The sequence below is a fragment of the Narcine bancroftii genome, chromosome 10, assembly GCF_036971445.1.
Source record: "Narcine bancroftii isolate sNarBan1 chromosome 10, sNarBan1.hap1, whole genome shotgun sequence".
NCBI lineage: Eukaryota > Metazoa > Chordata > Chondrichthyes > Torpediniformes > Narcinidae > Narcine > Narcine bancroftii.
The window spans coordinates 13,153,926-13,169,904 of record NC_091478.1 but is presented as its reverse complement, the minus strand read 5'-3'; the positions used below and the strand labels follow the sequence as shown (position 1 = coordinate 13,169,904).

Below are 15,979 nucleotides of genomic sequence, written 5' to 3'. Positions count from 1 at the left end.
ACATAGCCAAATCTGTCACAAGCTCCAGACTCCACTGAAGACATCTATGTGAAGCGCTGCCTCAGGATGGCAGCCAATATCATAAATAACTCAAGTCACAACCTCTTCTCACTATTACCTTTGGGAGGAAGGTACAGAAGCTTCAAGTTCAAGATCAAGATCAGTTTTGTTCCAACAGCTGTCAGGCTCTTGAATCTCTCCCACCAAAATCAAATTATCTCACCACCACAAAAAGTCCTGCCAACACAAATGAAATGCCACTTTTCTTTCTTGCACTACTGTAAATTGAGCTATCTTTTGTATTTATTTACATATTTATTATCTATTTCCATTCTGTAATTTAGAATATGCAACTGAAGTTGATTTTTTTTTTTAAAACAAAGTACAGTAAAATCCCCGTTATCTAGAATTCAAGCAACTGGCAGCCTCAAACAACTGCCAAAAATGTGGAAAATTAATAGGTTTAAAAAAAAAATACAAAGTTTAAAATTGGCATCCCCTTACAGTTGGTTTGCCAATCACTCAACACGCAATCTCAAGCAACTGGAAAGTTCAACTTATCTGACATTTACCAATCCCCTTAGGTGCAGGATAGGCAGAGGTTTTACTGTACTTGTTTGGCTGCAACAAGAAAGAATTTTGATGCACATAAAATTCTGAGTATGAAAATAAACTCATCATCATTATAAATCAGACACAAAACAAAATGGATCATTAATTTCCTCTTCTCCATACTGGCTCCCCAGAACTTCAAAGGTTTTCCAGACTTTTATGGAGATTTTGTATCATCATTTACCAATTTATTTCAAACAATAGTTCAATTAATATGCCAGCCATATTTCTGTTTGCCAACAAAAGTCAACCGCTACTGAAGAGGTACAATCAGGAAATCTCAAGTTTTAATACAGTACAACTCTGATTTCCAAAATCGGATTCTCCAAAATCCTCAATTATCTGAAATTTTTTAAACATTTCAGATAAATGAGGATATCCGAAACAAATCAGAAATCCTTATTTATCAAAAATTTTCAGAGCAGAACTGACCAGGGACCTCGGACTCCCAGCAGCAGGAGCGGGAACCTCAGGCCTCGGATAGCAGCCAGCATTTTTGGGTGAGTATTAAACATTATTTTAAAGCTTAAAAAGCCTTCCCTTGTTGTTTGTTGTTGTTTAAACACTGTTACAAGTGATTTGCTGTTGCTACTGGGCTGTTTTTTAAAAAAATGACTAGTTCTCCAAAAAAAACGTTTATCCAAAATAGGCCCAGTCCCAACCATTTCAGATAATCGGAGTTGTACTGTATTTAAATTTAAAATGTAAATATTAAAACTTGAGAAAAATTTAGTATATTGCAGAGCCAAAAACACTTTACAAAAATTAAAATAAGCAAATAAAAACTAAAGATCAATAATAACAGGCCAAAGAAAATTTTCTTTTTTTGAGAACAAAATGAATATAGTTTAACATCTTTAATGAACTCAACATTAAGATCAAAAGATTCTCAATTTCTAAAGTTAATCACAATGTTTACGGTTTTAAAAGCCCAAATCCTTAAAAATGTATGTTTTAAAAAATATATTAATTATGTACAATGTTGAAATGCTGAGAATCAAAAAATCCTTCCAATTTACAGTCTCTCTGTAAGGATTGTAGATCAGTTCATTGCTAAGGTGAAACCAGATGATGGCACAAACTGGGAGACGTTGGACAGCACAAGCTGAAGATAACAGCAGTCATGACTTCAAACAGGCCCTCAATCTTTCTTGACTAAATGGAAGTGAACGCCCATTTGAAATCCTGAGATGCTATTTGGATCAGCAACATGGAAAGCCCAGTGGATCAAATTAACTGATAGTTTTACCACTTTGCTTTTAACCCAGAAATTTGCACTTTTGAGACTCCCTTCATTGAGATTTATGCATGATAGATTAAAGGCAGACCCTGCATGCTACCTCAAGACTTTATTGTGCACATTTATGGGGCCCCACAAAGAGACACTTTGGCCACTAAAATTGTATTCATATTAATTATCACTGTATTATTATTTATTACTATTATTATTTATTACTATTATTATTTATTACTATTATTCACAGTTTGGATCTAAAGGGCTCATCTTTAAATATAAACAGGTAACAGGGAAAGTTGCCATTTTACAATGGTATCCTTTGGGCAAAAAAAAAAGGAAATAATCAAAATGAAAAATATAGTTTAGTGGCAATACTTGAAAACACTGCCACCTAGTGAGGATCATTCTCATTCACAACCAGCTATCAAACCTTAAAATCCAAGCAAGAGCAACTTCATTGCTGCCGACACATTCAAAAATAGCATGCGTCCAACAAGCCATCCAATTCTTAGCCCAAGTTTGGTCTGCAATGGCAGACCAATAAATCAGGAGATCACCGAGAGAAGCGTCATTAACACCTTAGAACAAGCAGATATAGTCAGCCACACCGAATATGACGCAAAACACCACATGACAGAACTAACCTCCAAATGACATGCCTTTTAAAACTTCATTGTTGATTGTTTGCCAACTGGTTCCAATAATTTAATCTTCACCTTTGCAGCAATATGTTATTATGATCGAAAAAGTTACCGACACAACATACATCTTCATGTGGCTAGCACCCTCCTGCTCTGGCACAGAAATAATTAACTAGGAAATTACATTGCAGTCCAGAAAACAATCAAAAAAGCCAAAATTCTAGACGTTTTCATAGGAACAAGTTTCAATTAAAATAAGTTAAAGTAATTTTTGGAAATTTGTAACAATTACATTTTTTTTTTAAATCATAAAAGATGATAAAAATGTTTTACACCCTTGCTGCCTTTTTTTGAGACTTCTCCCAACATTGAACATTGCACATATATTTTTAATGGGCAGAAATCCATCAAAAAAAAGTTTAAAAAAACAACTGGTTTTCTACCATTCTGGTAATCATTAAAATCACGAGATGTTAGTAATATTTTGATTTGTTAAAGATTATTATAAAAACATGGGGAACATCACAATTATGTGCATTTTCAAATGAATTTATAGGGAAAGGGCAAACATCCCAAATAAGATGATGAAGCAAAAAAAAGTTACCGAGTCACACAATTAACACTAAATTTCAGTGAGTATTATGGAAAACGGGTAAATTACCTCACTGCTTATCTAACCAGGTAATGACTCAGATCCTAATTCTTTAAACAAAGTATTACTACCTTTGACTGAAATAATGGAATCTACACAATCCCACCTTGTAGCAGAGAGCTGTTAACACATGGTTCCCTCCAGCCACTGTCACTATTAATGTAATAGAGAAAATCCAATCTCATTCCAGGTCATCCCGAACCCAGCTTCAACAAACACAATCTAAAGAATACCTAAAAAAGGTTCACAAATTTACTGAGCATGGAAAAGACCCTTCAGCCCAAACTCGTCCATCCAGTCCAAATTGAAGACTTTATTTAAAATTTTATAACATGAATACAATAGAGAATTACATTTAAAGAAAAATTTAAAAAAAATTAAAATGGTATGATAACAATATTACATCAGAAAACTACACAAAATAACCCCCCCCCCGTTTACTGTAACACAATATTAGTAATCTAACTTAAAATTAGTCCAGCCCCACCCCCAAAATAAAGAGTGAAGAGTTAATAAAATTAACATTATATATGGAAAAAAAATACCCACTTACAAAAAAAAGATAAAACTTAACCTAAAAAAAAATTCTAACAACAAAAAATTTTTTATCAATACTAAAATATCACGCTTAAACATATATTTAAATCAAACTTAAATGCATATAATTAGCAAACGGAGTCCACTTTAACTTATAAAAAGACATCTTATCCTGAATTGAAAAAGATGTCCTTTCCATAGTCAAACAGAACTTCATCTCCAAATACCACTTATCTAAAGTTAATATATTTTTATCTTTCCAAGTAAGTGCTATACATTTCTTAGCCACGACTAAAACTAAATAGATAAAGGAAATCTGATAATCCCATCCAGTCCAAATTGGAATTATGGGCCAGTCCCATTTGTCTCCACTTGGTCCATATCCTTCTAATCCCGTTGTCTATATATCTGTCCAAATGTCTTTTAAAATGTCATAGTTGTACCCACTTCAGTAGCTTTCTCAGGTAGCTCATTCCAAGTAGTTTCCGTGTCGACAACGTTGCATCTCAGATCCCTCTTTAAATCCCTCCCCTCTCATCTTAAACCTCTAGTTGTCGAATCATCTACTCTTGGGAAAATACGGTGAACATTCACTTTTGCCTCTCTGAAACGTCCCTCCTTAGCCTCAAGCTCCTGGGAAGAAAGACCTCGTCTGCTCAGTCTAGGCTGCAGCCCGCTCGGTGATTATTTTCTGCACCCTTCCAACTTATTAACCCAGAACTGCAAAGTACTCCAAGCATGGGGTTGCACCAATGCCTTGTTCGGCTGCATCACAAGGTCCCAACTTTAGTACTCAGTACCCCACCCTGTTCACTTGGGTTGCCACTTTCTTGGAACTAGTTTTCTCTATTCCATAGCACTTTCCATTTACATTTATGTGCAGGTCCTACCCTAGTTTGACTAATCAAAGATCAATACTTCACTCACTCAGAGTTAAATTCCACTTGCCATTCCTTGGCCCACCTTCCAAGCCAATCTAGATCTGGTTATAAATTTAGATAGTAAAACACGAAAATCGAGCGACACTATGGTTGATGTAAAAACACAATGCTGGAGAAACTCAGCAGGTCAAACAATGTCCTTTATATAGCAAAAGCAAAAATACATAACTGATGTTTCAGAGTTGAGCCCTTCATCGAGGTATGGAAAAAAGTAGGGGGAGGTGTGGTTGCAAAGGTAGGAGGTGATAGGTGAGGAAGGGAGGGAGGGACAGGGGAAGGGAACAGGGAGGGAAAGGGGAGAAAAGGTTAGCAGAAAACGGAAAAGTCGATGTTAATGCCATCTGCCTGGAGTGCCCAGATGGAAAATCAGGAGTTGCTTCTCCAATTTGCAGGTGGTCTTGGTGGGATAGAAAACAAGGCCATGGACAGACATGTGAGTATAGGAGTGTGACACAGAACTGAAATGGTTTACTTCTGGGAGGTCTCTGTCACTGATGCAGATGGAGCAAAGGTGCTAAGCGAAGCAATCTCCCAATCTGTGCCCAGTATCTCTGATGTAGAGGAGGCCACAAAGGGATACACAAGTGAAGTGTTGCTTCACATGAAAGGCCTGTTTGGGTCCCCAGGGAGGAGGTGTGGGTGCAAGGGTGGCACCTCCAGCAGCTACAAAGGAAGGTGCCTGGAGAGGGGATTTGTGTGGAGGAATGAGTACATGAAGGAGTCACGGAAGGAGAGGTCCTCACAGAAGGAGTGGTCCCTATGGAAGGCAGAGAGGGGTGGAGAGGGGAAGATAGGTCTGGTAGTGGGATCCTGTTACATGCTGGAAATTCCAGAGGATAATGTGTTGGTTGCAGAGGCTGGTGGGGTGGTAGGTGAAGATGAGGGGGATTCTATGTTTGTGGCATCTGGAGGCAGTGGGGGCCAAGGCAGATGAGTGGGAAATGGAGGAGATGCGGGTAAGGGCTGAGTTGATGGTGGTGGAAGGGAAGTCATGTTTGTGGAATAAGGCTGACATTTTGGAAGATCTGGACTGGAAGGCCTCATCTTGGGAACAGATGCGGCAGAGACAGAGAAATTGAGAGAAGGGGATAGAATCCTTGTAGGGGTCAGGGTGTGAGGAAGTGAAGTCAAGATAGTTGTGAGAGTTAGTGGGTTTGTAATATATGTCGACAGAGAGATCCAGGAAGGGGAGAATGTCGTCGGAGATGGACCAGGTAAGTTTGAGATCAGGCTAGAAGCTGGCCGTGGCAAATGAAGTTGACAAGCTCATTGTGGGTGCATGAGGCAGCCCCGACATAATCATCAATATACCGAAAGAGTTGACAGGTCTCGCAGCATGGATTGCTTCACAAAACCCACAAACAGGCAGGTGTAGCTGGGACACATGCAAGTACCCATGGCTACTCCTTTGATATGGAGGAAGTGAGATGAGTTAAAGGAGAATTTATTTAGAAGACAAGCTCTGCCAGGTGGAGGAGGGTGGTGGTAGAGGGGGACAACCTCCACTTGGATCTTGAAACTTGGAAATCCAATCTCAGGTGTTCACACAACCACCAATTTTGATGTCATCTACTAATCATGTTCATTGCGATCCTAAACATTAATATAAACAACCTATTGCACTCCACAAAAAAAAAATCATGTGTCCCTCTTACAGCATATAGTGGCTTTCTGACCTATTTTCCTACCAAGCCTGAATGCAGAGATCACCAGCACCACTTCTATTGTTTCCGATTCAAGTGTTTTAGAACCAAACATAGCCAAGGTTATAGAGCAAAATTAAAGAGGCAAGAATTACAGAAATATGGTTTCAAGATAAAGATCCAGTGTGGAAGCAATTTTCAAAAGATGATTATTTTGAATGAATTCAAGGTATATTACAGGGCTGGCCAAATCATGGCTCACAAGCCAAATTTGACACAAATGTGTAGCTTGCAGACTTGTGTTACAAGTATGTTTAATAAGGCAAACTCTACAACTTCCTTGGGCAGAGACTTCCACAGAAAATCAGTCAGGATTTTGAAAATATTTGGCATTTATACATATACTTTTTGATTATTGAAAGTATTGCAAATTAACGGTTTTAAAAACCACATAAATAAATATAATTACGTATATTTCTTAATACTTTATGAAATTCTTGTTACAAGATATGCATGTAAGAGTAAAAATGGGCATATAATTTTTTTACATGTCTTGCGGCTCTCAAACATCTGAAGTTTAGCATATGTGGCTCTTACGTTAAGCAAGTTTAGCCACCCCTGATACATTAGGACACCAAGCACATTCAGGACTGCATGCCTCATAACTTTACCAAAAAATGACATTAAAAGCAGCAAACTGCCAGCATTGCATTTATTAGAGGATGATGTTGTGTGCCTCTGTCTTATGTCAGAAGGATATCTCGTATCAAGACCAAAAAAAAAAACCGCCAAATATTTAGCAGTTCAGGCAACATCAGTGAAAAGATAAACATTTCAGGTCCTGGATCTTTTATCATAACACTTTGTCCAGTTCTGATGAAAGATTAACTGTTTCCTTTCCACAAATGATGTCTGACCTGCTCAGTGTTTTCAGAATGTTCTAATTTTATTTCAGATTGTGAGAACTTAGTTTTTTTTTTTAAATGTTCATTTCACAAAACATGTGTTGCTTGTTCAGTCAAGCTATATAAAATCCAGCTTCTCATTAACTACTCCAATAGCACTGAAGGAAGCAAAATATAATGTTGGTAAAGCCCAGTAAAAATATTGATTCCAATTGGGTTGTGAAAATCTCATGAAGTAATATACATTCAACCCGAAAGCCACAGAATGGGACAAACCACAATTTATTGTTTGCACATATACAAGACATGAGAAATGTTCATTACCCATTTCTGAACATGTTGCTGTTTGAAATCAGAAGAATGCCAACTTCACATCATGGAAAGGAAACAAAAACTTCAAAAACTTTTTGGCAAGATAAAACAAGATTTTAGGTCATATTTTGGTGGTGCAGTCTCGTGGACCGGAAGGGCCTATTATCACACTGTATCTCTAAAGTAAATACAAATTTCAAATTAAAAATAACACTACCAGATTAGCAATAATTGCATATCCTTATGCAAAATTTTGAATATTCAAATATATCAAGAGGTTTCATCTTCTTAAAGAGGTGACATTTGTGCATTTATTTTCTCCATAAGTAGTAGAAGTTAACTTACAAAGTCCCGATCAAGCTTTGTCAGTTCCTGCTTGTAACTCTTCATTCGGTTGCTGAATAGGCCACGGCTCTGCAGTGGTATCTCACGTACCTGAAGATCCATTTGTTCTAGCTGTTATGGAAGATGAATAAAGAAAGGGAAACATTGCTGTAAGACTATTTTTAAGCAAAACAATTTCAGCTACAACAAAAACCAATCACTAGTCATCCATTCTCTATTTCTCTAAATGTACAAAGTTTTGTTTTTAAAAAGTAATTTCCACTGCAAAGAGTTGCAGTTATAAAGCATGCAACCAGGATGCCTATTTAAGATAGTTCCATTTGCTTTTGTGTATCTGTCCCAATGTCTGTTAAACATTGAAATTGCATCTACTTCTCCCAGATTCATTGTCAGAGAACATACATGACATCACATACAACCCGAAGATCCTTTTCCCTGCAGACGAGGCGGAATCACTTGTTGGTAGAGCAAAAAAAAACTGTAGATAGCATATATATGTAAACAAACTGACTGTGCAATACAGAAAGAAGTTTTTTTTTTGTTTTTTTTTAAATCAATAAAGTGCACAAGTAAGAGTCCTTAAATGATTCCTTGAATCAGATTGCTGTTGAGGTCTGATAGTGGAGGGGTAGGACCTAATCCTGAACCTAGTGGTACAAATGGTGTGGATCCTTGATAATTCTTGCTGCTCTCCAACAGCACCATTCCCTGTTGTTGTTCTTGAGAGCCTGTGATGTATTGGGCTATGTTCACTTCCTTTTGGAGAGCTTTATGCTCAGGGGTATTGGTGACCCAACAATCAACACACTTACCACCACTCGAAATTTTCCAGGGTTGGCCAACCATGCCACCCCCGAAGCCAACCATGACGTTTTGGTGACATTGAGTGCAAGGTTGTTGTTGGTGCACCACTCAGCCAAGTTCTCCATCTCCTTCCTACGATGGTCTTTCTTCCTACAATCCTCTACCGACCGTGGGATCATCGGCAAATTTGTAGAATGTCTCATTGTCGGACCGAGCCACTCAGTTCTAAGTGTAAAGTGAGTAGAGCAGGGACTAAGAACACAGCCCTGTCATGCGCCAGTACACATGGAGATCGTGGGGGAGATGTTCTTACCAATCTTCACCGATTGTGGTCTGTAGGACCATCCAATTACACAATGATGTATTAAATCCCAGGTCTTAAGAGTTTGCTGATCAATTTTGTAGTTGATGATGACCCTGATGAATGCAGCTTTACTGTCCAGGAGTTCCAGGGGTTTGTGTAGAGCCAGTGAGATAGCCTCCACCATAGACATGTGGCTTCACGAGGCGAACTGGAATGTCACCGCTCAGACAGGAGTTGAATGCTTCAACATCAGTCTTTCAAAACACTGATGTAAGTGCTACTGGTCAACAGTCATTATGACAGGTTACCACACTCTTCTTGGGTATGATTGATGCCTGTTTGAAACTGGTGGATGCCAGAATGAGAAGTTGAAGATATCCGTGAATACATTGATAAATTGGTCAGCACAGATTTTTAATACTCGGCCAGGTACTCTGTCCAGATGCCTTCCTCAGATTCATTCTCCTGAGGGTAGCTTGCATGTCATCCTTGAATACAGACAGGGTGGGATTATCAGGGGACATGGGGGTACGGAGGAGTGGTTCTTCGCTGTTTCTGTGGTAAAAATGCAGTGTAGAAGGGACTGAGTTCTTTTGGGAGTGAGGCTTTGCCATCTGCTACTGCACCAGTTGTGGTTTTGTAGCAGGTTATGGCATTTAGGTCCTGCCACAGCTGGCGGGTGTCCTTTGTTGTTTCCATTTTCATCCGGAATCTCCTCTTTGCCTGGGAGATGGCTTATTGTAGGTCATACCTGCTCCTTCTGCGTTGATCGGGATCTCCAGATTTAAACCTCTCCTTCTGCATTGATCGGGATCTCCAGATTTAAACCTCTCCTTCTGCGTTGATCGGGATCTGCGGATTTAAACCTCTCCTTCTGCGTTGATCGGGATCTGCGGATTTAAACCTCTCCTTCTGCGTTGATCGGGATCTGCGGATTTAAACCTCTCCTTCTGCGTTGATCGGGATCTGCGGATTTAAACCTCTCCTTCTGCGTTGATCGGGATCTCCGGATTTAAACCTCTCCTTCTGCATTGATCAGGATCTCCGGATTTAAATACCTTCCTCTGGCAGCTCATTACATATATCCACCAGTTTCTGTGTGGGAAAATCTAGCCCCTCAGATCCACTTTAAATCTTTCTCCTCTCACCTTGAGCCTATACCCTCTAGTTTTAGATCCCTTCCCCCACGATAAAGACTGTAACTATCCTTCATGATTTTCTTAACCTCTATTAGTTCATCCCTCAGTTTCTCTAGCTCCAGAGAAAACAGTGCCAGTCAATCAAATATTTCACTCTAATATACACCATTCAAGTCAGTCAATATCCTAGTGAATCTTTTCTACACCCTCTAAGAGGGCAACCAGAAATGCACACAATCCTCCAAATGCAATCCTATCAGAATTTTGTGCTACTGCAGTAAGACATCCCAACCCTTGTATTCAGTACCTTAGCATGTCATACACTTTCTTCATCATCCTGCATACTTGTGTCAGGGAACTATGTATTCGTGCCCTTGGTCCCTTTGTTCATCAACAGTCCCAAGGGCACTGGTATTCAAGGTATACATCTTCATTTCACCAAGTGCATCACTTCGTACTTGTCCAAGTTAAATTATATCTTTCCCATTTGATCAATATCCCAGATTAACTAAATTATGATTACAGATGGAAAACAACAGCGTACTGAGAACCTATTCCTACTGCATTTCAATGGCCACAGACTTCTAATCTAAAAAGCAAACCTGTACTACCATTCTCCACCTTCTACCACCAGACCAACTTTGTATCCAATTCTCAAGCTCACCCTTAATCCCATGTATTCTTATTTTCTAGTCCAGAATGCCATGTGGGATCTTGACAAAGATTTTGCCAAGGTCCACATAGACAATGTCTACCATCCTGCAGAGTAAGACTATTAAAGAAGTAGCAATTTCTTCATTTGAAGGATGGTACGATCTGTATTCAATCCTGACCTCCAATGTTGTCTATGCAGAGTTTACATAATTTTCCTGTGATCTTGTGGGTCTCCGGATTTAAACCTGCTCCTTCTGCATCGGTCGGGGTCTCCGGATTTAAACCTGCTCCTTCTGCATCGGTCGGGGTCTCCGGATTTAAACCTGCTCCTTCTGCATCGGTCGGGGTCTCCGGATTTAAACCTGCTCCTTCTGCATCGGTCGGGGTCTCCGGATTTAAACCTGCTCCTTCTGCATCGGTCGGGGTCTCCGGATTTAAACCTGCTCCTTCTGCATCGGTCGGGGTCTCCGGATTTAAACCTGCTCCTTCTGCATCGGTCGGGGTCTCCGGATTTAAACCTGCTCCTTCTGCATCGGTCGGGGTCTCCGGATTTAAACCTGCTCCTTCTGCATCGGTCGGGGTCTCCGGATTTAAACCTGCTCCTTCTGCATCGGTCGGGGTCTCCGGATTTAAACCTGCTCCTTCTGCATCGGTCGGGGTCTCCGGATTTAAACCTGCTCCTTCTGCATCGGTCGGGGTCTCCGGATTTAAACCTGCTCCTTCTGCATCGGTCGGGGTCTCCGGATTTAAACCTGCTCCTTCTGCATCGGTCGGGGTCTCTGGATTTAAACCTCTCCTTCTGCATTGATCGGGATCTCCGATTTAAACCCCTCCTGCATTGATCTGGATCTCTTAAATGAGTTAATGCCAAGAATCTGAAGAGATGGGGATGGTGGGTATGCAGGAAGAATAGCATGGCAATGTAACTAGGTGCTTCAAAGCTGGTGGACAAAAGACCCATTTCCATGCAGTATCACACTTTGATAGCTACTATGAGATCAAGAAATAAGGCATAAACAACCTTTCAAACACATCTATTTTCATTCTTCCTACACTAAAACTCTCCATTGTGTCTTGCCAGCAATTCTTTCTGGAAGTAGTTTGGGATTCAATTAGCAAAAATGCAATATCCCACAGCATACAAATTAAACAAGCGAGTTTAACAAATTTTGTTTTAAATTACACTCAAACACCTTATTCTCATTGCAAATAGAACAATTTGACTTTCTTGTTTAAATTAACATAAAGTTGAACCACTAGGGTAGTGTAAAATATTTTAATGTACACATTCCTGTTCAAATTTAACAATATTTCATGAAGAATCAATGAAATTTACAATTCAACAAAACATACTTACCAGTTCTCGAGCTTCTTCCATTTGCTTTTCAACATTTGCAACCATACTTTTCTTGTCATCTAGAAAATAAACAAATGAATATACATAAATGAATATATATAACAATTTAAATTTGAAATCAAATCATTAACAATCAAGACCATTGAAAAGTACAGGATGTTATTGCAGGATACCAAGCGACCATGACAGTTTTAATCTTTCTCCAGTCAGAAAGTTATTTGTTTCAAATTTTAAAGCTTGTAGCATATTTGTCACTGCTCCATAATGTACAGCACCAATGGCAAGAACTCAAATTGACAAGGGTACAGAATTATACATTTGGAACTTCAAGATCAAGATTTGACGAAGGATTCGAGACCAAAATATTGACAATTCTTTTTCTCGCACTGATGCTGCTCGACCCACTGAGGCCCTCCAGCATATTATGTTTTACACCAGATTCCATCACTTGTGTGCCCTGTTCTCCTAACCAAGTGTTACATCATAGACCAGCAGCAATAGAAATTCACCAAGACAATGGTATTTTTAAAACATTATTATTAAGTATTAATAATAAAATGCAACCCCACTATGTGTGTGTGTGTGTGTGTGTGTGTGTGTGTGTGTGTGTGTGTGTGTGTGTGTGTGTGTGTGTTGTTCTGTAATGGATCTGTGTTAATAGTAATATTCAGGTTCAGGTTAAACTACATTTCTTATAAATATGTTGTGGTTTGGAAATGGGAATGACAGTCAATGCAATTTGGGCATGTGAGAAACTTTGCAAAGATATCATTGCACTCAGAGCAAAGAGTCAATTCTAGAACAATACCATAATGGAACAGAAGTGTTCTTGATTGAAACTCAAATACCAGGTGTGGTTCTTAAAAACAATTAAGGCCTTTTGATCAAGAGAAATTAAACTCAGAGCCATTTGAGTGAAATACTTAAGTATCTTGAAACAGAAGCGAGGTTATCTTTCGGATAACTGATCATAAATTTTCCAGGAATTAAAACTGACCTCGTTGGTGATGTAATTTCATATGATAGAGGCAACTAGAGCCCAGAATATCAGAAGAAGCAGCCAGAAAAAGACTGAGTATTCTCTGGATAAGGAGGAGGTCCTGTTCTAAGTGGCTTTAGAGTAAGTAATATCACTTATGACTGTCTCTTTGTTATTAAAGGGCAGCCTCATCATGGAAAGAAACTCCAGAACTCTTAAGAAGATAAGAGGAAGTTGAAGATCACCAGTGTGAGAGTTTACGAAATCTCTTTCTGGGAAAATAGCTCAACAAGATTTGTGAGTTTGAATAGTCTAAGGACTGAATCAATGTTAACAAACACATCATTATTGCTTTAAGCAACAATTTAAAAAAACTTAATGTTTTGTAATCACTTCTGAACTATAATTTAATAGACTTCAATTTTAACCAGACTTTAAAATACTGGGCCTTAAAACTAACTTTTCAGACTTAAGTTTAAACTGAAATAGTTTGGACTTTAATACACACACACACATCTGTACAATTACATTCACGCATAGTGGGATTTTAAGTTTAGTAAGTTAAGTAATAAGTGGGAACTGTTATGTGGTTAATAAAAACTATTATTTTGGATTTACCACTGTCTGGCAAATCTTCCATTGCTATTCTTGTGTTAATACCAACAGGGGTCGGTTAGTTCATAACAATTACCAAAACCATTACAGTTTAGGCACAATTCTGAAAAGTCATTTCAAAGTTCAGTCTTACAAATCCTGTGTTAAAACTCGGAACCTTTAAACCAGTGGTTCTCAGCCTTTTTCTTTCCACTCACGTACCACTTGAAGTAATCCCTATGCCATCGATGCTCTGTGATTAGTAAAGGATTGCTTAAGGTGGCATGTGAGTGGGAAGGGAAGGTTGAGGATCACTGCTCCAGACCCAATTGTTTCTGAAATATTTTGCTTTTTTTTTTAAATTTTTTTATTTTTCATACTGTGAACCATATCAACCAAAATATATACAAATGTTTCTCATTAAATATACACAGTGGCATTTTCTCCCTTTTTCCCTCCCAACCTTCCCTCCCCCCCTCCAAAACCAATAAATATTCAACATATACAATAAAACCATTAAACAATGTCATCACACAATGAAAAATAAACAAGAAAATGTCATCTATTTTCCTAACTCTCCCTTGAATATGGGCCGACAACAAAAACATATCAATCCTTGAGTATGTTTTATGCCTACTTGAATAATATGAGTATTCCTTCTGTCTTGGGTGCTGCCTCCTCCATATATCCATAAGTTTCATTTCCTGCATTGATTTAACCATAAATTTGGTCACTTTATTCTTTTTGCTAGTCTTTTGTGCAGTTTTATTCAACATTGGATCCAAATTAAGGATAAAATCCCCTCCTATCAATATTTCCTTGTGTATCTACAATCTTCAAAAAAAATCTTGCATAAACTTTTGATCCTCCTCATTAGGTGCATATATATTGAGCAAATTCCAAAATTCTGAATATATCTGTCACTTTATCATTACATACCTCCCTGCTGGATCTATTATTTCCTCCTCTATTTTGATTGGTACATTTTTATTAATTAATATGGCTACTACTCTAGCTTTTGAATTATATGATGCTGCCGCTACGTGCCCTACCCAGTCTCTCTTTAATTTGTTATGTCCCACTTCAGTTAGATGCGTTTCCTGCACAAATGCTATGTCTATTTTTTTCTTTTTTCAGTAAATTTAATAGCCTCTTCCTTTTAATTTGGTTATGTATTCCATTAATATTTAGAGTCATATAGTTCAATATGGCCATCTCATATCCTGTTTACACCTCATTTCTGCTTCCTCACCACCACCATCCCCCTTTTCCCCATTTTCATCTTTCAGTTTTCCCTTTTTAAACTCAATGTATGACAACATATTTAAAACATTAAATACTCCAACAACTCCCTCATCCAATATTCCCTTAACCCCAAATATCCCCCCCCCCTCTCAGTTTCCCCTTATCCCTTGCCGGGCAACCACAACTCTCCTTTCTATTTGGTTTGCGAACCTGCTCGCAAGAGTCAACTGATTTCACAGTGACGGTTATTCTCTTCCCCCAACCCCCCCCCCACCGAAAACACTTTTTAAAAAAAAAACACATAACAAAGTTCTCCCTTTTTTTCCCCTTACTTCCTTTCTTCCCTTCTTTAGTTCTTTACATATACATTGTTTTTACATCTTTATATATATTTTATCGTCGTTCTTCATTCTTGTTACAACTCTTCATCTCTTCTTCTGTCCTGCAAGCGTTCTGCAAATTCTTGTGCTTCCTCCGGATCCGAGAACTGTCTGTTTTGCTCCCCAAGGATAAATATTTTAAGCACAGCTGAATGTCTTAACATAAATTTATAACCTTTTTTTCCATAGGATCGATTTTGCTGTATTAGACTCCTTCCTCTGGGTAAAAAAATATTTTGACCCTTGTAATCCAATGGTTTATTGTCTTCTCTAATTTTATTCCTTGCCCGCTCCAGTACATTTTCTCTTTTACTAAATTTTACTAAAATGGATGTTGGTTTTTGATGTGTCTGTGGTTTCGGAGCTCGTGTTCTGTGTGCCCTTTCTATTTCCATTCCTTCCTGCATTTCTGTCATTCCCAGGACCTTCGGGATCCATTCTTTTATAAATTCCTTCATATCTGTGCCTTCTTCATCTTCCTTTAGCCCCACTATTCACCTACTATAATTTTCCAACATATCAATTTTCTGAGCTAACAACTCTTGTGACTTTAATTTTTTTTTTAAATCACTTTCTTCCAATTTTCCTCTTGTCGTTTACTTCCATTTCTACAGCCGTTTCTCATTTTTCCACATTTTCTACTCTTTTCCCTATTTCTGTCATGACTAGCTCTAATCTGCATTTTATCTTCTGTACTT

At 38.4% G+C, this 15,979-nt stretch overlaps 1 protein-coding gene across 10 annotated transcripts in view; it reads right to left on the bottom strand.

Moving 5' to 3' along the window:
- Positions 1-15,979, bottom strand: part of vti1a (vesicle transport through interaction with t-SNAREs 1A) — a 298,128-nt gene that overhangs the window by 270,786 nt on the left and 11,363 nt on the right. For all 10 annotated transcript variants that reach the window (XM_069899906.1, XM_069899899.1, XM_069899902.1 and 7 more), the window contains exons 2-3: positions 12,084-12,142; positions 7,826-7,936 (exon numbers count right to left, since the gene is read on the bottom strand). In XM_069899906.1, coding sequence (XP_069756007.1) covers positions 7,826-7,936; positions 12,084-12,142 — 170 coding nt within the window. The remainder of the gene's footprint in view (positions 1-7,825; positions 7,937-12,083; positions 12,143-15,979) is intronic.